This window comes from Chiroxiphia lanceolata, chromosome 1 (assembly GCF_009829145.1).
Source record: "Chiroxiphia lanceolata isolate bChiLan1 chromosome 1, bChiLan1.pri, whole genome shotgun sequence".
Taxonomy (NCBI): Eukaryota; Metazoa; Chordata; class Aves; order Passeriformes; family Pipridae; genus Chiroxiphia; species Chiroxiphia lanceolata.
The window spans coordinates 49,126,787-49,151,851 of NC_045637.1; the positions used below are offsets into that span (position 1 = coordinate 49,126,787).

Below are 25,065 nucleotides of genomic sequence, written 5' to 3' on the forward strand. Positions count from 1 at the left end.
TATGGCACTGAGTGTCACCCTTCAGACATTAACATGCTGACTGTTGCAGGATGCAGTCACTCTGAGGCCTAGACTCACCATTCCCCTAAAAAAAAATTCTCACATTCAGCATGTGAGCAAAACAGACAAGTTTTTTTCCTGCCTCTCTGCAAAAATAAAAACAGCAAAACAAAATGAGCTGTTCAAATTCCACACACTCCCCATTTTGAATATGGCCTCTCTGCTTTCTCAGCTAAATGCTCTGTAAAGCTCTTTAACTCCAGGCAGTCAGGGCACTCTCCAATCCCTATTGTCCCATGTGCTATCTACATAGAAATTTCAGAGGGGAACTGCCTCTTCCCCTACAACTCCTATAGCTACCTGGCTCATGCCAATGACTCCTACCTGCAAGGAAGAGGACTTTTAGTGTACATATGGTGCTCATGAGCAAGCACACCATACCTCTCCCCAAGCCTCTTCAGCTCAACACATCATTGCCTTGAGGAAAAAAAAGGAAACATTTGTTCCCTAAGTCATCAAGTTGCTGTCACACACAGGCACCCTTCAACCTGTGCCACTTGCTATAGTTCTCATCCCTGGATGACAGCTGGTCAAAAAATGCTTAGAATGCTCAAGACAATGAATAAGAAAGAGAAATGTATAAAAGAGCCCAAGAGACTCCCCTGGGGCCTTGCCACTGACCTCCAGCATACATGCTGGATCCCCCCACAACAGGTTAGTGGTGGTTCTTGACAGCCAGCAAAATAACTCCTGCAGCCAATCTGCTGTGAAATATCTCAGCCATGTTTCTACTTTTTTTTGGGGTTGTTGTTTTTTTTTTTTCCCTGGTTTGGAGGATTTTTTTTTTCATTTTCATTCCAACAGAAGAAAAGGAAAAATCTGCCAAACAGACAGCGGTTCTTCATTGGCAAACATCTCTTCCTCTGAGGGATCCAATTTTCCTGTCTCATTCTTTCCATTGGAGATGCAAAAATCAGCCTCTCCCTTCTTCCTGGATGATGATAGAGGGACTTTTTGAATCTGCTGAAGGGAGGCAAATAAGGGCCCTATGCTGTCTCAGCTGCTCCTCCAGTTCTTTAAAGGTTCTATATATGTAGTGATTAGAAACCCACTGGTTTAAATGAGCTTCCCATGTGGCCTTACCTCACCTGTCTGAGGCATTCTGAGGTGCTGGCAGTGCTTGCAAGGTTAATTACCGGTGAAAGGTTTAAGCAGCTACTGTCCCTTGGTTGTCTGTCACTGCTTCCTTGCTCAGATGAGATGTCTGATAAGCAATAGGGCAGGCTGGGAGTGTGTTCGCATGTCAATTGGGGCTCCAAGATCTGTGTGCTAGCAGGACCGCTGGGATTTAGTTTGGGATCAAGAGCTCAATCCCGTAATTCTGCAGCCCGCCCTAAGGCTGCAGTTCCACAAGCAGCTGTCAATGTTAACAGCACCCTCCTGCCAAAAGGAGAAGGCTTGATCTTGCTCCTCCCTGCCTTTTCTTATCCTCCCAGATTCCAGTCATATGGTCCTCAGCCTTTCTTACTGTGGCAGAATATGATTCAGTTTTTCCACTGGGTTATTTTTTTTTTGTTAGCTCAGTAAGTTAAATTTGCTTGTCTATGGGAGTCCCTGAGGTACTAGATGGAGGCTGGCATGAGGTAAGAAGCTAGAGAAAACTGCTGAGAGTGGGGAAAGAAAGTGGAGAAAATAGTGGGAGAGATTTCCCCTTTTCGGAGACAGTCACCTCCCGAAGCCGTAGCGCCACATGGCACTCTCTGCAATTAGTGGGGATGATCCATGTATCAGCTGAGTTATTGCTCATGTGAAAAAAGGCCTAACTTAGAAGCAAGTATTTTTCACTTAGCTGCAGACAAGAAGCACTCCAGCAGTATTACAGCACTGGTAAATTAAAAAAAGGCAAAATTAACAAAAAATCCTTTTGGAGTTAAATCTGTCCTATCCACACACTCCACCTATGTGAATGCAGTTTCTCCTCCCAGTTCTGCAGCAAATTTGTGCCCGAGCACTCCTGTTCATATTCACCACAACTTCCGAGGACAGTAAATTCCTGTTGTTTCTTTCAGCAAAGTGACATTTGCTAGCAAGTTCACACTGACATCAGTGCTTCAAAATGCTGCCACCTTCTGAGGAAAACTGGAAATCTACTGGTATTCTATCCCATGGACTGAATTTTTTCAAATTTCAGAATTTAATGCTTTATAAGAATGCCTGCTGCTTTACTACTTCCCTGCTGCACAGCAAATTACTATTTCGTGGAAGGATGTGAGAAAATCTATGTTTACTTGCTTCTTGTTCCTAAGAAAGAGGGATGGGAAAACATCATGTTAAATTTGTAAAGTTAATGATAACATAAAGAAATGCTTTTATCATCCTCCAGGAAATTTACAGGCATCCCAGCGATTAAAATACCCTTCATCTGGAAAGGATTCTGTTGGTTACTGTAGGAGAGCAGGAGACCACATGTTGCTGCCTTCATTGTAAAGTCACAGCAGATTATCATGCATTAAAGAGGAGCTGCTACAGGGAGTTATAAATAACATCTCCTCCTATCAGCTTTTAAAAAAAACTGCAGCTGCTGAAAATTTCCATTTGTCCAGTACAAACTGTGCTTAAATGAAGTCTATCCAGGACTTAGCGAGCAGGCCGTTCCTTGTTTCAGTTAACAAAGAGACAAAAAACTTTACATGCAGAACAAAGTATCTCCAGGTCATTTGCTCTATGCATACAAATTTATGCTATTCAGAAAACTTGACAGCAATTTCCAACAATTAATCCCATGAATGTGATAGCTACAGAAATCACTAAAACATTTAGAAGATTATAAAATATATATTATAAAAATAACCCCATTTTAAAGTCTTCAGGTATTAACAAACGAATATTTACAGAACCAAGTGCTAAAATACTTGTGTGGTCTTGTTAGATCAACAAACTGTAACCAGAAATCTGTACAGGAAATCAAAGATCTCTGAGAGAAACTTTGTCACCTACTACCATTCAAAACCTTTTCTTCTGCCATCTTCTGCAGTTATTGGATGAGGTTCATCACGCTGTTCTCCAGTCGTTCTGACACAGGGGGGTATACACATCACTGTATGAATTCATGATCAAATAAACTGAGACTGTGTCTATATTGGCAAGTAGAACATACTGCTAGGAGAGGATATGCACAGCAAAGCTGCTGAATATTGAGATCCTGACACACATACTATATGCATTTCAGGTAGGACCTACTTCAGGTTAGCCCTAGCCTAGTGCTAACAGATGGAACGCACTAAGTATGCATGAGGCATTCATCTGATCACTCCCACTTGTCATGCAGGGTCTTGGAGTGTTCATTATGGATTCCTTTTGAAGGAAACCAAACCAACAGTTACATCCCCAGAACATACTCAACATCTTCTAACCCTAGCAGTCACTGCATCCACAGGACTAGACTAAAGCTGGTCTGGACTGACACATCAGTGGTGTGGATGTTGGATCCTCAGTTCCCCATCTCTTGTTCAGAACTTCTCTTATTTGCCAATGTAGACACAGGCTCAGACACTGAAACAACCTGAGGCAAAGAAGCCACAACATAACATTAGTTGAGGTATAAACACATTACCAGTGTAGCAAGGACTGAAATATCCCAGACCATGGAAAAAATCACAAATACGTGGTTATGCCATAGAATGAGTTATAAAACACTGTGCAGAATACACAGAATAAAACTAGCTAGCTGGCACCTGCAAGGTTACTGCTGAACTTAGGAAAGCAAAACAAGTTGGACAAGTGGACTCAAAAAGGCAGCTCAGTGAGTGAATTCAGTGCTCTGGAGATGGAAGTGGACATGGCACAGGACCAAGACACATCCAACAATAATCTTTAGGCTCCAAGACACAGACAAGCGTCTGTCCTGCTTTTACACCCAAGAGACACATGCTGTCACTGTTCTGCACCTATGTCAAAGGAGCTGACTGCTGTCTGCACACCTAACACAGCTGAGCAGCAGGAAATCCCCAGTAACCCCAGAATGTATCTTTGCATCTTTAAAGTTTCCAAAGGTCGTGTTAGAGAAGATCACTTCCAGTACAGCACCAAACCTATTTTAGAGGCATTTCCAAACATACTTGTGAGAAGGGGCCTGCAGGAAATGCTGGCTAAGGAAATGCTGCTGCGAGGACACACTGCTGCAACACCACCAGGGACTTGGGGAGACTCAGAATCACAGAAGGGGTCAGGTTGGAAAGGACCACAGTGGGTCATCTGGTCCAACCTCTCTGATCAAGCACGGTCATCCCAAAGCACATTGCACAGAACTGTGCCCAGACAGTTCTGGAATATTTCCAGTGAGGGAAACTCCACAGCTTCTCTGGCCAATCTGTTCCAGTGCCTGTTCTCTCGCACAGTAAAGTTCTTCCGCATATTCAGGTGGAACTTCCTGTGCATCAGTTCCTGCCCGTTGCCTCTTGTCCTATTGACTGGCACCGCGGAGAAGAGCCTGGCTCCATCCTCTTGGCACCGCCTCTTTAGATATTTATACACATTGATGAGGTCCCCTCTCAGTCGACTTTTCATTTTGCATTTCACTGTTGCTGCAGCTGTGAGGTGTCACTGACACAGCGCCGGCCGCCACCGAAGTCACTATGTTCCTGCTGGCCCCACAGCATGCGGGGCCGCTTTCTCTCCTCGTTTTTGGCAGGCGGAGAGGGAAATGCCAGGGGACGAGCCTGGGACAGCCCATCCGGACGCACGGCGGTTCGAGCGGGCTGAGCCGCCGGGATATCGCCGCCCGGGGGAAAGCTTAAGTATCATCCCGTTCCAACTCCGTGCCATGGGCAAGAAGACCTCCCACTAGACCAGGTTGTTCAGAGCCCCATCCAGCCCGGCCTTGAACACTTCCAGGGATGCGGTAACCTGTTCCAGTGCCTCACCTCCCCTCACAGTAAAGAATACCTAATCTAATCTTCCTAATACCTAATCTAAACCTACTTTCAGTTTGAAGCCATTCCCCCTTGTCCTGCCAGTAGATGCTGTTGTCAGTATCCCCCAGTCCTTGGATGCATTTTTTAATTAGCACTGCCTCCGGATTCCTTGCTTAACATTCCCATATGGCAGAGACGCCCTCACACAGGCGGCCGCGCACGCGCAAACCGCGCCACTCCCCCCTCCCCGTTCCGATTCCCGCCGGAAGATGCCCCGTCCCCGCCGGGAGGTTGGACCGGCGGCGGGCGGGACGGGGCGGTGCCGCGGCGGTGCCCGGCTGTGGGCGGTTCGAGGCTCGGGCTCGCCGCCTCCGCCGGCACGTCCCTGACACCCTCGCGAGGTAAGCGCCCGCCGGGAAACCGGGGAACGGGTGAGGAAGTTGGGACACCCCGCCCCGCCCCTCCCGCTCCCCGGCGGGTCCCGTGGCCCCCGGGCCCCCCGCGCCCGGTGCCCCCCGCGCCCCCGCCCGGGACCGAGAGCCCGGCGGCGGCTCCTCCCCAGGCCTGCCCGCCGCTGCCGCGGGGGGAGCGGGCCGGCCATGCCCTGTCGCCGGAGGGAGCCGGGGAGGGTGGCGCCCAGCGGCGTCCGGCACCATCCCGGCACCATCCCGGTACCCCCGCCCTACCCTGGCGGCGCTGGCCGCGGGAGCTCCTGGCCGGGGCTACGGTCTCCCCGCCAGGCCCTGCCCCAGGAGGGTGTCACGGCGGGGCACTGGGGCGGATGACACCGGGCCACGCTTGGAGGCCTTCCCTGCCTTTCCCTTCCCGTCCCCCCGAGTTCTGCCTTGGCCGTCAGCCGGGACGGCTCAGGTGCGAGACCCCCGCGCCCTGTCCAGCAGGTGGGCATCCATCCTCAGCCCCTGCCGTCAGGACTGGAGGATGTGGGACTCGCGTTTCTGTGGCTTTGTTTTTTTCCTTCTGTACTTCTTGCACCAAAATCTTTGATCGTGTTCTAGTTCGTTCCTGCACTTCTGTGTCTTCCCTTCTTTCCATGATCTGACTTTTACTAGAGGGCGACTACTCCAGGGCAGAGACTGCCAGTTCTGGAATGTCTGGAAACGACTTTGCTCTGTTGTACAAAGTATTAGTAGGAATGAAATTGCTGTTGAAGAGCTTTGTGGGAGGAGAGTGTATTTGTCAGTGTCCTCAGAAGCGATGTCGATGAGGGAAGGGTTGTACTTTCTGGTTTGTACTTGAAAGTCTTTCCCGAGTGTGCCATGTCATGTGTTTGAGAGCTCTGTATATTTCTGGAAAAAAGCCAAGAAAGTCCAGGTATATGCAGTACGTGTCATGGTGTTCTCGAATTCCGAGAGTCTCTAGAAGACCAAAGGCTTATTCAGCAACTAGAGCTGTTATTTCCATGATAAGTGGCCATGCCGCAGCTCTGACGGACTGGCTTCGACTACTGGAAACCCGTAGACTTGCGAGGTGTCATGGAGCTCATGAGCTATTAGAATTTAGGCACACAAATTCTGTTACCTGCTCCTCAGGGACAAATGTGGAAATAGCACCATGAAAAGTGCTATTAAGAGATTTTCTCCCTGGATGGAAATAAAAAGTATATCTTAAATATAAGTTACTTGCTATGCAGCTTCTTTAAAGGTCGGCAGACAGCACCGGTGTCTGGAATCTGAGTTTTTGTCAGTTTTTTAATGAAAATTATCAGTTTTGCATGGTTAGTTATGCATTTCATAAATGAGCAGATAAATGCAAATGAGGTTAAGGACAATTTAAAGCCTAAAGAAGAGAAGCGCAGCTGTTTACTTTTTCCTTTTGGATAATGCATAATTATTGAGAGGAGCTGAATGTAAGTATCTTTCAAATTGTTAGAGAAAGACATGCATTTGTCAATACTGGAAGTCGTACTGTAGTTGTAATGAACTGAAAGTATCTGGTCTGTGTTATGCAACTGGTAACTCGAAGTTCCTGTTTGACCTTAATAGTTTGTCAGATTTAACATCAGGTCAGTTCAGATTTGAAAAGCAGTATAGTTCTGCTGCAGAAATATTTCTTTGTCAATCTGTCAGTGACAAAAATTAATAGGTAATCCTTGATTGAAAAAGGTGATGTAGAAGTTCTCATGAAGACATACATGGTCTTTAACTGCCCAAGGCAAATGTCTCAATGCTACTTTCTACATTTTCCATTTCTGATTTGTAGCTTAAGTCATATTAGAAGGAACAGTTATAGATGGTTGCTAATGTCTGTGAAGTTCTGTTGTAGCAGCCACAAAACTTCGTAGAGTCTAATGGATTTATTCACTGTTGCCGTGAGGCACAGGATTGACAGTGGGCCCATTTTTTTGTTGGCTGTGAAAGAGAGCAGCAGACTGTTTTCTGGAAAAAGGTGAAAGGCTGAGAAACTTCCTTTCGAATGGTGCTGTTATCTGCCACCTTTCGAAAGGTAAAAGAGTAATGCTTAAGACAGCAAAACGCTGAAAATTGATGGATACGGAAAGAAAAAATAAAATTTATATGTTGTTTTTTGAATGTTTCTTAGTTTGTTTTTTAATTCCATATCAAAGAAACTTTAAAGCTAAGCATTGTCTGAAGGGATGGAAGAAGGTGGGAATTCAGAGTCTGAGGAGGAAATTAATAAAGTGTTTACTGCATAAACATTTTTTATTTTTCATAGGTGGCATGAAACATCTTGTTTGTAAGCATATGCATAAGGAATGCTCTTGGCACACCTTGATAAGTTACTTTGGCCTAAACATCAATTGCTTCTTTTAAAAACGTAAGTAAAATAAGTGTAATATGATTTGAGATTTGCTTTCTGATCACAGTTAGCATGATCTGCCTCTAAAAGGAAAAGTGAATATATGAAAGTGAAAAGTTACAACTTTTGACAAAGACTCTGAAAGCTGTTGTGTTTTACAGAAATGGCAGCTCAGAAAAGGAAGTCTACATTAGTAGAGCCTTCTGCTAAACGTCCAAAGCTGGACAAGAACAGCAAACAGTCATCAGCAAAGAAGGAAAAGGAGGTGTCAGATACAAAACATGGCTCAAATAAGTCAAAGCCTAATCAGTGTGCAGTGCAGGAGAAAACTGTCCTCAAAACCTCTGTCAAATCAAACAGGTCAGTGACAAAAAACTATGTAATTGTTCTAGGTTATCTTCATAGGTTACATTGGTGCGGAAGAAATCTAAGCAGAGGGAATCTGAGTTAAAGATACAGCTAAATAGTTAAATAGTACTAGTAGGGAGATCAGACTTATGCTGTCTGCTATGTAATCTTTCTCTGGAACCCTGTAAGTGTCTTGAAATCCAGAAAGACTTCCTCAAAAAAAGTTTCTGAAGTGAAAATTAAGCTAATGCTTCCTTTGAAAGCCACAAGTGTCAACTATTAAAAACTGCTAGAGATGTTAAAAGTCATTCATCTGGGGTTCATAGTTCAGTCTTGCCATGCATAAAAACCATTAAGGGTACACTTGAGAGTAACCAGGTAGAAGCAAACTCTTTTTAGAATGATTCCAGAGAAAATTCTTCTGAAAGTATTGAGGATGTAAGATCTAGTGTTTTAAGAAAGAAAATAAAAAATAAGGCAGAAGTTAGTAGGAATGAAAAGAATCTTATGACAAATTCTACTTTCTGGATGCTGAGAAAATAATTACTTGAATCTTTCAGTGATAACACCAATGAACCTGAACTAGGAATGCGCATGACTACAAGGTCGTCAGCATTCAACTCAGATAATAAAACAATACCTGGCAAAACAGTCCAGCAGCAGCAGCCTAAATCTGCAAAAAATAAGGAGGCATGCCAGAAAAAATCTGTGCAAGAAGTTTCGAAGTCAAAATGCATAATTGCGCCAAATGAGCCAGTAATGAGGAGATCACAGAGACTGCAGCAGTTAACACATGTACATGTTCCAGCAAGATCCCTGCGCAACAGAGAAGTTAAAGAAGAAAAAGCTTTGGAAGTTAAGCACAGTAGCCAGGCAAAAAGAAACAGTCACAGTGTTCCAGCAAAAGCACTTAAATCTGCTGGAGAGAAAACGGAACAGAAAAACACAAAGATAAAGCCAAAAAATACTAATGAGAATAAAGAAATACATGTAGAGGTGACCAGCTCTCTGAAAGAGAAGAAATGTAAAGCAGACAATAAAAAGGATAGTTCCAATAGCTTTCAACGCAGTCTTCAAGGGTCCTCATTATGTCCTGACGAGAGTCTTGAGGAAGTTAAGAAAGACCAAACAGGCCCTGTGTCTCCTAATCCTAGCAACACAAAGAAAGTGGAAACTGATTCTCTTAAGCCAAATTCTAAGACAGTGTCTAAGGAAAAGCAGCAAACGCATCAGAACATAAAACCCCATACAAAACCAAAAAATACTTCACAGCCATCTGTAAGTGAAACGAGTGCGGCCGATCAACCAGAGAACGATGTGAAATCCAAAAGGGTGAGCATCCTTGAACTTTGTGAAGAAATTGCAGGTGAGATTGAGTCAGATACAGTAGAAGTGAAAAAAGATTCCCCTAATGCCGAGGATAGCAAAACAGAAGAAAAGCAGGATGACCTGCAGTTACAACAAAGTGAAATGCTTGCTCAGAAAGAACCTAGTCAAAGTACTCAGTGCAAACGTTTTTTCCCTAGCAAAAAAGGAATGCCCGTCAAATGTACTCTGAATGGTAGAAATAACTCCTCAAACAAAAACTCTAAATGGACCAAAATTAAGTTGCTGAAAGCTAGTAATATGAAGCAAAGCAACTCAAACTCTGCAAATGCCCCCAAGGTTGCTTTCTTAAAAGATTTCCCTGAAGTTTCAGAGGCAAGTCAAATAGCTACAGAAGCAGAGCTTTCGAAGGCACAAAGCAAGCTGTCAGCAAGACTCTCTGAGAATGAAAATACAACTTGTGTGCAGGAGAAATCAGATCCTTCAGCTGAAAGAGCTGGAGTTAAAGAAGTGACGTTAGAAACAAAACAGCCCACGAGGAAAGGTGCAGAAAATGGTTTGTTGCCTAATTTGACAAAACATGTCTGTGAGCCAAGACCAGATGAGGTAAGTTATTTTAATTATGGTGTATGGTGGGAGGGTGTTCTAAATCTGTTGTGTTTTCTGAGAATCCTGCATTCAGAAACTTTATTTTAACAATGACTTTATTTTACGATAACTTAAAATTTTCAAATGTATTAAAGATTTACTGTTGTGTGGTCATAGATAGGATGATAGCAAGCTGAAAAATGATCGATTCCACACTCCTAAATTCTGTTGTTAGCTAAATGTTGATCAGTAAAATTTTCTGCTGGAGCCAGAGATTGTACAGATTGATATGTATACTTTTTCGTGACTTAAGCTTCCATAGCTATTCTGTTCTGGAAAGGTGTATTAAAGGAACATTTGTTTCCCTCTCATTTCCTTATCTGAATGAGCTTCTATTAAAATTTAAGATTTTAAGGACAGCTGTGTTCTAGAGGAAGTATTTTACAAGCTTATATATAAAATGAAAAAGATTTTTTTTTAAATTAGTACTACAAACTTCAATATGGAGTAGCCAATCAGTTGCATTTTGTCTGCTTAAAATAATGTAGGAATCAGAAAACTGGTGCTGTATTCAAGATGTTAATACGTAGTTAAATTAGTGGTTTTGTTAATAGGTTAAAGGCCTTAAATAATTTGGGGTTTTTTTTATTTAACGTTTCCTGCTTTGTTTAGAACTTTCGATTACACTTGGAATCAAGTCCAGAAAGTTCTCCAGTAAAGTGTGTTACAGCTCCTACACCACCAAAACAAGTTAAAAAAGAACCCAGAGAAAGTGAACCTCAAGGTAACTGTTTACTAGTAATTTCTCCACTTCTTTTGACCAGTTCTATGGGAAGCATAAGCCTTTCTTTAAGAGGAGCATCTCACACAGTAAGGTACAGCTGGTGCAGAACTAAACTTCTGGAGTTGGAACTGTTCACCAGGGTTTTTGTATTGTTTTGTGTCACACCCAAGACCACTTTAGCAGCACCAAAATATTCTTTCATCTCTGGGCTGTGAAGTGGGAGAGAGAGGGGAAACCCAAGCAAATTCTTTCCTTTTCCATGTAATAAAGCAGTAGAACTTAAAGTAAAACTTCCATATTTCAGTTGACTTCTCTTGGCTTGGCTTTTTTTTTTAATTCTCTGTTCTGGTTCCTATGAATAAGTATCTGCATTTCTTTCTTCTAAATTGTTCTGCTTGATCTTGACCAAATTACTAATTGAGTAATCACTCTCTTGTTTTTATTGCATAGTCTCCCGCGCGTGAATGCAGTTTGTCAAAGCTTATGAGGAGTATAACGTGACTATTTTGACTGAAGTACATTTGACTAAGAAATATTATCAATGGATCACTAACTTGTCTCTTCATTAACTTTTTTGTTCTGTTTCTGGTGTTGGTAGGGTTGTTTTGGGGTTTTGTTTTAGTTTTGTTTTTTAGTCTGAACCTTATTTTGAGTGCGCTGTTTAACTATTTAGCTTTGCTAAATAGTTAATTTGGGTGGTTTTTTTCTGCTGTTGTAGGATACTTTTGAAGGGCAGAATAATATACTTGTTCTCTTAGAGAATGTAAAAAGTATTTTTTCCTTCATCTGCTATTGCTGATTGTTTCTTTTCCTTAAGTGCTATAGAACATGCCTCAGATGGGGACATGATTCTAATACTATACATGGAGCTAATTATGTGTGTGTCAGTATAAACATATTTAAACTCCTATGTAGTTTCACTCCTGGCTTTGTTTAGCTGCTGGCAAACTGCTCTGCAGAACTGCTCTGGAAATGTTGAAGAAAATCGTATTTTTTTTAAGTATTGTGGAGAAATATCTGAAGACTGCCTCAGGGTTGAATCTTTTTTTATTGGCCACAAACAAATTGCAGCATTGTCTTGAATATGTTTTTTGCAAATCACTATTTGTGTAGCTTGAATTTCCTTTGCAACTAAGAACTTTATAATGAAGTTATAACCTTTGATTAATTGTAGATTTGGCTCCCACGCAGTTGACGCAAACTTCATCTACAAATCAAGCTTCTGAAACTGAGAACAGGTATAGTATTTCATATATTATGAAATTACAGTAACCTTCCATAGAGTTATGAGAGGATTTATTATAAGACTAACTGTTGTCTCCCAGGCTCAATTTTCAGTTTCAAGTAAGTGACTTGTCCTTTGTAAAAACAGACTTTCATTTTGCCCCGTAGTTAAGGAATGTTTTTGTTTTGCTAAGAAAATCATTAAACAAGATATTTTTAACTGCACATTTATTTTTAAAAGTATTATTTAAGAGTTGGGAAAACCTTTATAGTGATCTCTTCCTTAAATCACGTAGCCAGAGAGTATGGGAAGGGTTTACCACATGGTTTTCACTTACATCCGGAGGAGTTTTCTTATCCTTAAATTATAGGAGTCTGTGAAATCATGTGAAATCTTCTTAGGTGGCGAAGAGGGGATTTAATTTGGAATTGTTTTGTGATTGCTGTGAAATGAAGGTGTCATCAGCAGCCATATTTAAAAAAAAAAAAAGCTCTTAGTGTTAACTAAATTTTTCTTACAGTTCAAATATGCGTTTTGTCGTTGGTCATGTTGACTGCTGTATTTTTTAACAGTTCTGACACAGTCTCTGGTTTTAGCCAATTGCAAGCTAAATACAAAAACTTCTTTGTACCTGATACCTTGAACAACAGGCTGGCTGGCACAGTGGTTAGTATATTGCTACTGGTTTCTATATTCATAATGGGGACAAAAATGAATGTTTGAGCTAATTTTCAATACATCCATCCGAGGCCAGATAAACAATTCTGACTAACCAACCCTTTTGAACATGTTGAAAAACTCTGCTACTATGGGATTTCACAATAAGGTGGATGGTAAGGTAGATGCAAAACTAGTTAAATGAGTGGGGTTTTTAAGAATTTTCAATAAGCATTGCAGTAACTTTTGGTTTTTCATATTTTTATTCTCAACTGTTGAACAGTTTTATGTTATCTACTTAAATTTGTTACCTTTGTTATCTAAACAAGCCCATATCGGTTGACTATTATTTGGATATATATTTTTCTTCTGAGACCTTTCCTACCCTACTTTTCACACATTATCAAAGATTTAAGCCATCATTCTTTCTGTGGTAATCCTGCAATAACAGAGTAATCTATGTTACCTATGTGCATATCTATAGTGTAGCTCTCTTTAGGGCTTTGTAGGAAAAGGTCGCAGCAGGAAAAGGCAAACCTTGAAGTAGCTACTTAAAAATGCAAATTTTAGGGCACATGACAGGAATAAAAAAATTAGCTCTGATTTAGCACAAAAATGCTGTTTTAAAAATGTGTGGCAAGAATTTTTATTTTTTGAAAAGCTCACTGGATTAACCTGCTACCTGTGCTGCAGCAGCTGCCATAATTAAGTGTTCGGTCCTATACCCTTCGTTTGCTCAGAAACAGAAAATACATAAATACCTAGTTGAAGTGTGTGCATTTTTGTGTATGTTTTGCTTTGGTGATCTCCCCGAGTTTTATCCAAACCTGGAATTACTGACATTTTTTTCCCCCAAAATATAGTAGCAAGTTCATAGAGTAACTTTGTTGATGTGTTATAGTACTTTCCAGTGTTTCTTCCAGCTGTGACAAGGGGAAGCTTAAACCGAGGGAGATTCCAGTGATACCCATGCATTTGTTCCATGGATCCTCTTCTGCCCTTCACTGCTAGCCATAAGAAGGGAATAAACTTGAATTGAAGAGATTTGACATCTGACTTAGATTTGTGGGAATATTTACATGGTCTGCTTTATCAGCCTGGTGTATGATACCTAGACCTTATGTAGGAAATATGTAGTGTTAGGAACCATTTCTCATGCTCTGAAAGTGCCTCAGTTAAAGGCTTGTGTTAATGGTTGTGACTAACCTCCCCCTCCATCATAATTTTTCTTTTATTTTTTAATAAAACAAAAGCTTTTGTAATTGGTCTAGTCGCAAACTGTATTTTTTGATTAATCTTTTTATTTCCTTATTTTTCATATGAATTGCAGATTAAAATATATAGGACTATGTTTTGGGTAATAAATTTGGATTTGCATCTCATTAAAGTTTAGTTATACTGTCCACAATGGCTTTGAATATCTAATATGACATGTATAAGCAGTTCCATTTTTAACATGAAATATATTTGTATTTCAAGGGTTCCATTGTCAAATCCTTCATTAGCATCCAAATGCAGTAACTTACCATCTTCTGAGGAACATATTCAGAAGCTAAAAGAAGCAGGAAAAGATGGTGATAAGCAGCTGATCACAGTAAGTAATACTCTTCTAGTAAGGCTTATAGAGGCTGGAAGAAATTACTTTTGAATTTGCAGTGCTGTGGTCTTTATGGACTTGTCTAAAAATCATTGCTTATACCTACTACTTACTACCATTGTAAATGACTGGTGAAAGTAGAAGCTGTACTAGATTGTCATTCAATGTTGATGGAAAAATGGTGGCAACCAGCCTTAAGCTGATTCTTGTTAAAACAAATTTCTACATTTTTAAAATAGAATGGCTATTCAGTGAAAATACAGCTGCTTTAGGGATAATGAATTTACCTTTACTTATGTGTAAAATCACGGTTTCCTAAAATTTCAGAATTATAGGGTGAGCTGCATCTGGCAGATTGCGTGCAATATTAATACCAACGGATTTGTTCCTGTGTCATTCAAATGTCCTTTGTTCTGAAATTCACTTCAAGATTTTCCAGTGGATGTCCTTATTTTCACCATAATATTTAGCAGCAATACTGGTTTGGTTATTTATTCTTATCCTTTGTGCTATTAGCTACAAAATACAGGTAACAAGAAAATGCAAAATGAGAAGGGAGTGACAGTTGTTTTTCTGTCTTGTAGAATCACACTACTTGGTCGTGAGATAGTTGGAGTTTTTGTTGTGTTTTGTTTTGTGTTTTTAGTCATCCACATATCAGATAATCCTTGAGAAATGAAAGGGTAGAGCTGGGAAGCTACAGAGGAAGAGGAATACAGGCCATAAGGAAGAAAGCTTCTTAGGAAATTACACCCCTCACATACATAATTGGAGGTCATGCTAAATTGTAATTTTTCCATGTAATAAATGGATTAGACACATGAAAATATTGACTAAATAGAAGCAGGTGAATTCTGAACACTCTTATATCCATACTGAAATATTTTAAAATCAGAGCTTCCAAGAGCTAAATGGATAAACATGTCCTTGAATTGCCTGAAGTTACAAATCTAGGCATGTGAATGCCCAGCCACAGGATGATAACTGATCTGGATCTAACATTTCAGTTATTGCCTCTTTGAAACTCATTTTACCAACAGAATTAAAGTGAGTTATTAAATATCTTAACTATATTAAAAGGAATGTAGTAATATCCCTTTTCATTTCAGTAAAGCTAACTTAATTTTTGCTCGTAGAGTCATAGAACTTGACTGAAAAGTTGCTAGGATCTTTGACAAGAAGAAATATGGAACTTCCCGCTTGGTTACTGAAGAGAGGTTGTGTAGCTCTCCTCTGGGGTGTTCATACAAAGAAATTTCTTGGAGCTTACTGACTCTGCTGGTAGTATCCTTGTATTCCACCCAAGTTAGGAGAGTAATATTTCCTTTTCCCTAGATATGCAACAGTAAAAGTTATTTACCAAGCAAAATTTCAGAGTATAAAGAAAGATTCATCAATGAAGAACACTGGGAAAAATGGGAGAGATTTAGTGTCTGGTTTTGTATGTGTATTTTTGGAAAACGCAACTGAGCACTGTGTTTCAATTGTAAATGTGAAAGTAATAGCTTCACAATATCTTATATATTTCAGCACTTCATACAAATTTAATTCACTTTGATTTCACTGAGTTCAGAGCAGGCTTTTTATTGTGTTGATAAGGCATTTTGGTAATGCCTGTATTTCACTTTACACAGAAAGCATTAGGAAAGATACTGATTTGTTTTTCTTTTACCTTGGGGTAAACTGCTCTTTTAGCATTGTCAAAACATATAGAGGAACTCAAGTATTATTTAAGCTTTTTTGTATAATACTATCCTTGACATTGGTTACTGTGAAGATGAGACATAGTTATGCCTAGAATAGTTTGTTCTAGCTTTTGGAGGGTAAATACTTGAAAGATTTGGGATTAAATGTAATAAAATAAGGTACAATTTGTTATTAATAGTTTTGTTTGCAAAACCATGCTGATTTTCTTAAATGTGGATTCTGAATGGCTGAGTTTTTTTTTTATTAGTAGTAATAAATATTTTCGAAGGTGTTTGTGCAGTTCCCTAATGATCCTCTGAGAAAGAAGAAATTATTAATTTGATTTAAAAACTGTTGAGGTTGACATTTCTCCTTTTTGGAGAGCAGGTCAAATCACTTAAATTAGCATTTATAGTGTCTAAAAACTTTTATGGTTAATAGCTAGAAATCATTTTTATTTCAAGTTTCTGGCGTGTTGTTTTAAGAGAAACAGTTTCATTATTCTTCCGTATTCTTCCAATTCCTTCTTGAGCAAAGCTGGGAGGTCATGCTTTTGTTCTTAGCAAGAGAGATTTAACTTGCACTTTATTACACTTTTTCAAAAAATGAAATACCTGAAAGGTGCAATTTTGGGCTCTCTACTGTGTGATCTGATTCCTTTGGAGATCTGTCGACCCAGTCCATCTTGATGTGTGTACAGAATCCTTTTTTCTTTCTGTAACCAAAGCGGAAAAACTAGTTGTGCTTTGTTTGACTAGCACATGATGGAATATCTTTTGCTGTTCTTTTGCTACTGAGTTTTCCTAGTCTTTTGTATTTAAGTTTGGCATCCGTCCTTTTAATTGTCTTTACAGTATTTGAGGCTCAGAGTCTGGAATGTTACAATATTGTCTGTGAGTTCTAATCTTTTTCATTCCTGAGCTATATTTAGAGAGGTGTTATGGTAAAACTAGGCTTTGTTTTTCACAATATGCTTTGAGTTTTTTATATTTAATCCTTAAAAATACATCTGAATTTCCTTCTTCTCCCCTATGATTGCTATAATGAATAGATTAGTTTTCTTTTTTTCTTAAGTAATATAATCTTGAACAAGCTTTAAGGCTATTTGACTGTAACAGATATAACACAAATTCTTCTTGTAGAAGAAATACTTCATAGCTGCACTTGCACCATTCTCTTTCTTGATACACATCATCTAGTTACCTGAGCAGCTTTCAAACATAAAATTATCTTCATTTTGTAAAAGTGCAACTAAGACAAAAGATGAGTTGTTTCTGTTCAGACTTGTTTGCTGTCACACATCTTAAAAAGCAGGTCTGTTCAGAGCGTAGAACTTCAGCTGAAAACAGCAAAGAATCTAATGCTCCAACAAACTTTTCAAAGCAAACAGTGCCAGAAAACAATGGTGTTTGAAGTGATGTGCAAAGATCTAGCTTCAGACTGAAGAGAGTATGAGGGGAAAGAAATTTAAGATTGAGGCTAAAAATATGTTATGTTCCACATCCATGGCTTGGAGTTTGTGAGAGTAGTCTGTTCTGAATATTTGTGAACTGTAACCTCTTACACTTCATTTAAATGTTCAGTTGGTAGGTTGAAAGATTGCATGAAGCTCCTTAGGAAGTTTTATAGAGTAATGTGCTAAAATTGTTCTTTACTTTCACTTCAGTCTGATGTGCAAATATGAGAACTTGGATATGAAATCATCTGTTCCTTTTACTTCTGAAATGGAAAGAAATACAAATATGCAAAGCATATGTTTTCAATTTTCATAAAATGAGATTTGCTTTACATTCAAGACAAGGAAAGTCAGTTGCTTGTTTCTTGTAAAAATTCTGCTTCCCTGTCAGAACAAAATGTTGACCATAAAAATAAGGATTGATAAAAGCAATAATGCTATGAAGGAATGTTATATATAATTACCTATGAAATACAGGGATACTTCTTCCATTTTATGCCACTGAGGAGATGTGTTCCTTTGAGTTAAGCTAGTATTTTGAAAATGATAGCAATCAGTTTTATGAAAAATCGTGTAAAATGAATGAACAGAGAAAACAAGTCACTGAAGTTATAAAAGGATAGTACAGAGTTATGGAGACTTGTCTGCCTTTAGTCTAGAGATCTGAGTTAATGCCTGCATGCTAGCAAATGTGACTAAATTTAGTTGATCTTTATAAGTATCAGCAAATGCATGGATCAGGATGGCTTGATGGAAGGTTCTTCTGATTCTGAGGTTTGAATTGGGGCTATATATGGAAGTGGTGTGCACACTAATTCAGTTTACACATTTGGATATCATACTTGAATTTCTCCATGCGTATATTTTTGTTTAACTTGAATATGGTTTCCTGTTTGACTGAAATAGGTGATATGTGAAAGAAGTTAGTGGAAATAATAAGTGTAAAAATGATTTCTTATGAGCCTGAAGAAATTTGCGTAGCAATCATTTAAAGTTTCTGTTTTCTTCCCTAAACTGGTACAGTCTGGTTGGGCAGTTTCTCTGCAGAATTAGGGAATGGCTTTTGGGCAATATTTCATTGTTCACATTACTTAAGTACTGCCTCTCTCCTTTCCTGTAATCCCAGCGAAAACAAGGCAGTGACTACTGCAAAAGTGTTAAGACCAGTCAGTTTTCTTGCAACACAAATCTTATCCCTTGGGATACCTCTGCTCTAACAGAGAGGTAGTGGCTGCCATCCTTTCTTATTATCACTTCTTCCAATTTTTGCTTCACTGCTGCAACACAGCTTTGTCTGGCAAAGGTGGGGGAGAATGTTTTGTGAGGTTAGCTGGGGAGCTGAGACAGGAATTCAGGCACCAAGGCCATTACCATGGTGTTTTGAGTTGACCCTGGCAGGCAACTGAGCACCAGGCAGCTGCTCCCCCAGGCAGGATGGGGGAGAACAATTTCACAGATAAAGCAAAAGCTGTGCATCGAAGCAAAGCAAAATAAGGAAATAACTCACTAATGCCCAGTGGCTTGCAGGTGTTTAGCCATCTCCAGGAAAACAGGAATTCATCATGTGTAACAGTTGGAAGATAAATGCCATTAATTCCAAACACTCTCCCCTTTCTCCTTCTTTCCCCTGGCCCTTACTGTTCAACTTGATGCCAGGTGGCATAGGATACCCCTCTAGTCAGTTGGGGTCAACTGTCCTGGCTCTGTCCCCTCCCAGCTTCTTGGCACCCCCATCCTCCTCACCGGCACAGCAGTGTGAGAAACCCAAAAGGCCTTGCATTCTGTGTACGCACGGTGCAGCAATAGCTAAGATTTCCCTGTGTTACCAGCCCCGTTTTGGTCACAAATCCAGTACACAGCACCACAGCAGCTGCTGTGAACGAAATTAACCTTATCCCAGCTAAAACCAGTGTGCATCAGAACACACTCTGCTATATTCCTCAATAATATTTTCATATGTATTGAGAGTGGATTACTAGTCCACTGTAAATACAGTGCAGATTTTTTTTTTTTACCTTTTTTTTTTTCATATTGCTTTAGCCAATGATCAGTGAGGATATAATTTCATGATGAATAATAAGACTCCATTTTCATTTTTGAAATATGTTAAGTAGTATTAAATACATTGCGGTTTTGAAAGTTTCAAGTTGATTTGTATCCTTTTGCTAAAACAGTTTTTCAGAAAGATGGACACTGGCAATGAGTTTGTTTTCTGTTGTTGTTGTTGATTTGGTTTTTTGTTCAAAATGAAGACAGGACTTTTTTCTGAGTTGGGACATGTCTTCTGATTCTGCTGATCAGCAAGGGGATCTACCTAGCAGCCTCAGTCTTGAATGCATCTTTCATTGAAATAGAATTCTTTAACCTTTTCATTTTCTGTGGAGAGCCCCAAAATCTTTGTGTTGTTTCTTTCTGCACTTCTTGTATTTCCAGCCCACTTGTTTCTGTGGCTGGGATTTATTCTTTGTTCTGTGCAAAGACTAGGGGGAAAAAACAGTCTTCCTCTAACCAATACTAAGTAGTCAAGAAGGAGATGACCTAATCTGTACCTGAAGAGAAAGGAAAAAAAAAAAGAACAAAAAGGGCCCCTTTTTATCTCCTACAGAGGCACCAAATGCCTTTTTTGCTTGCAGGGCTCCTTACTCCACATGTGGAGGATCAGCAGACATGCACCTTCTCAAAGAAGATATTGGTAAGACTTTTCTTTCTGTCTAACACAGAATTAAGAAGCCCTTCTGGAGATTAAGGCAATATTGTCTCAATGTTCAATTACAGTTAGCCTTGAAACAGTGGATATCCTGTATTTATTTGAGGATTGCCTGAGATGTTGGAAATGCTTACTTAATTGCCATCTACACATGCAGAATTTGCTCAGGAAATGAAAGTATCTTTGCTCTTTATTGTTATTCTTTAGAAAACTGAGTTTTAAGCAGAGTAACACATTTGTGTTCCTGAAATTGCACGTTTCCTTGAATATTGCTCTGAAAAACATTTCTCTGAGAGTCAAGCTTCTTACATGTTTTTCTAGTTCTGGCAAGTCAACAGGTTATTTTTCAGTACACAATATCTGATGTTTGCTGAGGAGATTCCAACCCTCCCCTTTCAAATCCCAGCTTTATTTACTCTCATATGTGGTGCATAAGGTACTCCTAGGTGGGTTTTTTTGGTTGTGTTTTTTTGTTTTTGTTTTTGTTTGTGTGTTTGTTTTTTATCTCTTCCCATTAGGAAGGACTGGCAACCCTTAATGCAGTATTATTGTTTGAGAGCTCTTTTTCCCTCTGGATACATGCCCTTTCCACTTTAGCTCTTGCAATGACATCAGTTTAAAAATAGTCAGATCCTCTAGATGTTTTGTTGAAGTACAAAAGTGCATTCTTCATAGTTCCTAACTTTATTATTTTGCATGTCTTTTTTTGTTGTTGTTGTAATCTGCATTGGATTTCCAAAGCTGCTGCTTTTAATTTTTGTCTGAAGCATTATGTCCTGTTCTGTGGCTTTGAAATAGTATTTCAGTTATACAAAAATCTTCTTTATTGCCCTTGGGATACTGTAAAGTATTTCCTAAACTATAGTCCACATTTGTCAGGGCTACAGAGTTCAGAAGATTGCTTTAGATACTACAATGTGGTTTTTCTGATAACTCACATAGCATGTCATTTGCATTAACCTCTGTGGGTAGCCCATTGATACAACTGAATGTGTGTAAAGTAGTAACATCAGTAAAATCCTTAAAAACCAAAATCCAAACAAAAATTCTACCCCCAAAACTCAAAGCCACCGATACTAGCAACATCTGAGAAAGTCAGACTGTAAAATACAATATGACAGTACTATTCCAGGGAAGTAATCTGTTCCTGGAAACTTGCAAAAGAGCGTATGTGTTTACAAGTCAAGATAGGATAAGCAGTCAGACAACTTTGAGGATATCCTTGCCTTGAACTTTTTGATGACTTCCTGCATAGCTAGGGGGCTTTTTTGGGCTTGAGATTTTTGGTAGTAAACTAATAGATGGGTTGACCTAAATACCTTTAGCTTCTTGATGATTCGAACAGAAATTGTTTCATGAGACTTATGCAGTATTGTCATGTGCTAATTATTTTAAGACTTGCTTTATGTAGCTGATTTTCTAATTCACATGGTGGACTTTTTTGGCATATATTCCAAGCATCGAAGTACACGTCCTTTTCACTTTTCCTACTCTAGATATAGGGGATATGTTTCCCATCTTCAAGGTAGGATTACTAAGTTTGGTTCAGTTGGTTCATCTTTAAGTAGTCAGCATACATCTTCCTGCTGAACTGCCTTTTCTTCATCTTTCACATATAAATCTTGAAAATACAGTATATTTTGGTGGCCAGAATGGGTGCTTTGTTTTGAACTGTATTGCTGCTTTCAAGGAAATCTGCAGGTAAAATAAAATGTGTTACATTCAATTTTTGCACTTTTAGAAAGCTCATCTTAATCTGACTTTACAAATCTAACCTAAGGGTTCATCTTTCCTTTTTCCTTCAGAAAATGAACTTACTCCTGTTTCTCTTTCTGTAGGAATCTACTCACTGACAAACAGTTAAAGCAATGACTTCTCAGACTCATCTTCTTTCTTTTGGCTGAGTTCCACATTTGTGCTCTTAAAGAGAAGTTCAGTTCTGAGTTTGTCTGACCTGTTGTACCTTCAGTCTCTTCTTGGAAAGAAACTGATACCTGCAGTTTAGATTACACTAATGTCTGTTTGAAATAGGTTGTTGTTGTGTGGAGAATTGAAGAGTCACTTAGCCCTTAGACACATCTCTGAAGATGGAAGGAGTAGGAAGTGATTTGTAAACACTTCTTCCTGCGTTGCAAAATGCTTTCTTCTAGAAAGTAGGCTTTTTTTGCTATGAATATTTTCAGCTCTTAGAAAACAAAATTAATTTCAGGTGATCTGTTTTCTTCTGCGTTGTGCACACAGATCAATTTCCTTTTGAAAAACACTCTCAAATCTTTTTTGCTTAGGTAGCATACTTGTTTAGAGTATAGAATAATTTCTTGTTTCTCCATTGCTTGTGATATATGTTAAAATAGATTAAAAGTGACATTTTTTGCTGGTTACATAAACTCCATTTCCAAATGTAGTTAAAGAAAAAAAAAAGTAGTTGAACATTAAGCTGTAGCTTAAAACTTTCCTTTTTGGATAGAGACTTCATTCTAGCTGGTATTCTTTTGCTCTTTACAAGAGGCAACCCCAGCACCTGATACTTTTTATTAGGCACTGACTCCTTAATCTGAGCATACTTACAAATTAGTAAGACTTGTAATGAATACACAGTAAAACAATACATACTGAGTGATGCCCTTAGTTTGGTAACAGTTGGTTATAGAGTAGGAGGATAACCTAGAGGGTCATGAGCAAAATGGTATGATTTTTCCATTTGCAGTGTAGCTGCCATACAGTGTCTGAAAAATTGCCTTGGAATATTTAGTTTTCGTAAAAAATGTAAAGCTAGTTATCAGCTGTTGCAGATATATTGCTAATCTTACCAATTATTTCTGTAACCTTTGGGTTTTTATAATATCCTTCCAAAGTTTCAGGAAAATGGCTCGCCTGTGGCCCACCTCAAAGCAACTCACAACCAAAACAGCAGCAGCAGAACTGTAGGGAAAACCAAAGAGTGTGGGGCTGGATACGGGAATTTTCTTTGTGGAAGATGATGATATTTACTGCAAATGGTGTAATGAAGGAAGAATTCTCTGTTCTTTGTGTTTCATAAAATAAAAGTCATTTGTTCAAAAGTAGTGGGGGGGATGGAGCTAATTTTTTTAGGTAGAGTTTGCTCTGTGATTGGTGCCTGTGCGTTTTGAGGGTGTGTTAGTTTTTGAAAGATGGAATTCTAAGTTCTGTGCTTGTTGGTTCTCCTGGTTCACCCCATTTAGCCTTTGTGTTGAATTTCCAGGAGACATGCTATAAAAGGGATATCTGATTAGATAAAAGTTCTATTTAACTGTATTTACTGTGCAAGCAATGGACAAATACCTGTTTTGTGGGTTATTTGTTGGTTTTGGTGTTTTGTTTTTTTTTTAATAGGATGGAGGACAGAAGAGATTTGGTGCTATTTCCTGTAATATTTGTGGAATGCTTTACACCGTGTCAAATCCAGAGGATGAAACCCAACACCTGTTGTTTCATAACCAGTTCATAAGTGCTGTTAGATATGTGGTAAGAAAACCTTCTCTTTTAAAGGCATAAACAGTATCTTTTGTTTGATGTGTACTAGTTAAAATTCATGTTACATTAAGTTGTGTTTTAATAAATTATTATTGCAGTAGGCCATAAATCATCCACTTTGGGAAATAAATGTTTTTAACAGCCATGGTAGACAGGTTATATGTAATGTTTAAAAATTGTTAGTAGGATAATGGTGTTTCATCACCATTGTATTATTTCTGCTACAATTACTTAATCTAGGGGAGGTGTCAGGGTAGTGATAGGAAAACAAAGGAACATCACTTCTGAAAATACTAAATACAGGTTTCAGTACAACTGATGTTTGCAGCAGTTAACTTAATAGCCAGATAAAGGGCTGATTGTACTGGTTTTGTAATTGAGATGATGTTTGTAATCTTAGATGACTTCTAAATTACTTTGCCTTTAATTATGTGTAGTTTGAAGAGAGACTGCCTAGAAATCCGGCTGATACAACTTCATAGTATATTGAATCTTTACTGAATTTATAGTGAGATTTTAATCTCTAAAATACAAACTATTATTTATTAACTTCATTATATATGCTATATCTGAGTATATCTCTCATATTAAAGCTCAGATTGGAAAAAATGTGTACAATTTCAATTATATTGTAAAATCAGCTACATCACAGTGGCTGATATTACAAGACATAGGAAATGCCTGTTCACATGTCTGAAATCCAGAATAGAATCCACAAAGTCTGTTTTCTTTATCACACATGTTACCTTCAGTACTCTACACTCGAGTAGATAAGACCTCCAGGATAACTGAACTGAGACCACCAATTCATTCCATATAGATACCAAATGGCTGTTGGGCTACTCTTAAATCTCAAGCACAATTTTATCTCACTATTTGCAAATACTAAGATATGTCATCGTAGCTAAAACTTTCATGCTTGAAACTGTCTGGTAAAATAGTTCTGGTATTTGTTCTGTTCTTGGTTAGTTTTTGCTGAATAGTCCAGACATCTTAAAAGATCTCGTCTGATACGCATTGGCTACGTTGTAGGGTGGGACTGGGCAGAAAGTGTGATGGGAAGCAGTACATTATAATGGCAACATAAAATACGTTTCCCCATTTTATTCCTGTTTGTCCCCTCCCGCCCAAGTACTTTCAGATCTTGAATGTTACCAAAGATGTAAACATAATTTACAGAAGATGATGTTAGTTCTTTTGGACAGAAGCTGGCAGATGAGTTCAATAGCTGCTTAAAGCTGCTATGTTCGTGTAGGTAAGAAGCTGAACTGAAGTTTGGAATATTTTGGAAGTCGGAAGAGCTGAAATTTCTCACTTGTATGCATGTCTAGAGTAACAACGTAATTAACATAAATGTGAAAGAGCAGACTGCATTAAACCAGTCATAAATAACATTGTATAAAATTAGGTATGCTCTTAATTTGAGAAAAACTTTTTCTATTGTTTTCTCAGTTGCTAGACATCTTTTTAAAAGTTCCAACAATGTGTACTCAAGCAAAATATTA

General features: G+C 39.0%; 1 protein-coding gene across 5 annotated transcripts in view; it reads left to right on the forward strand.

The window, feature by feature from the left end:
• Positions 1 to 5,204: 5,204 nt before the first annotated feature.
• Positions 5,205 to 25,065, forward strand: part of ESCO1 (establishment of sister chromatid cohesion N-acetyltransferase 1) — a 33,530-nt gene continuing 13,669 nt past the window's right edge. For 2 of the 5 annotated variants that reach the window (XR_004360598.1, XM_032708596.1), the window contains exons 1-8: positions 5,206 to 5,314; positions 7,608 to 7,709; positions 7,853 to 8,051; positions 8,600 to 9,971; positions 10,626 to 10,737; positions 11,912 to 11,975; positions 14,099 to 14,213; positions 23,420 to 23,551. Coding sequence is in view for 3 of the 5 variants with exons in the window: in XM_032708596.1 (XP_032564487.1) it covers positions 7,855 to 8,051; positions 8,600 to 9,971; positions 10,626 to 10,737; positions 11,912 to 11,975; positions 14,099 to 14,213; positions 23,420 to 23,551 (1,992 nt within the window). In the remaining 2 variants the exon portion in view is untranslated. Of the gene's footprint in view, positions 5,315 to 5,606; positions 5,813 to 7,607; positions 7,710 to 7,852; positions 8,052 to 8,599; positions 9,972 to 10,625; positions 10,738 to 11,911; positions 11,976 to 14,098; positions 14,214 to 23,419; positions 23,552 to 25,065 lie in introns of those variants that run through there. The other 3 variants (XR_004360599.1, XM_032708604.1, XM_032708614.1) reach the window with 3 other exon arrangements.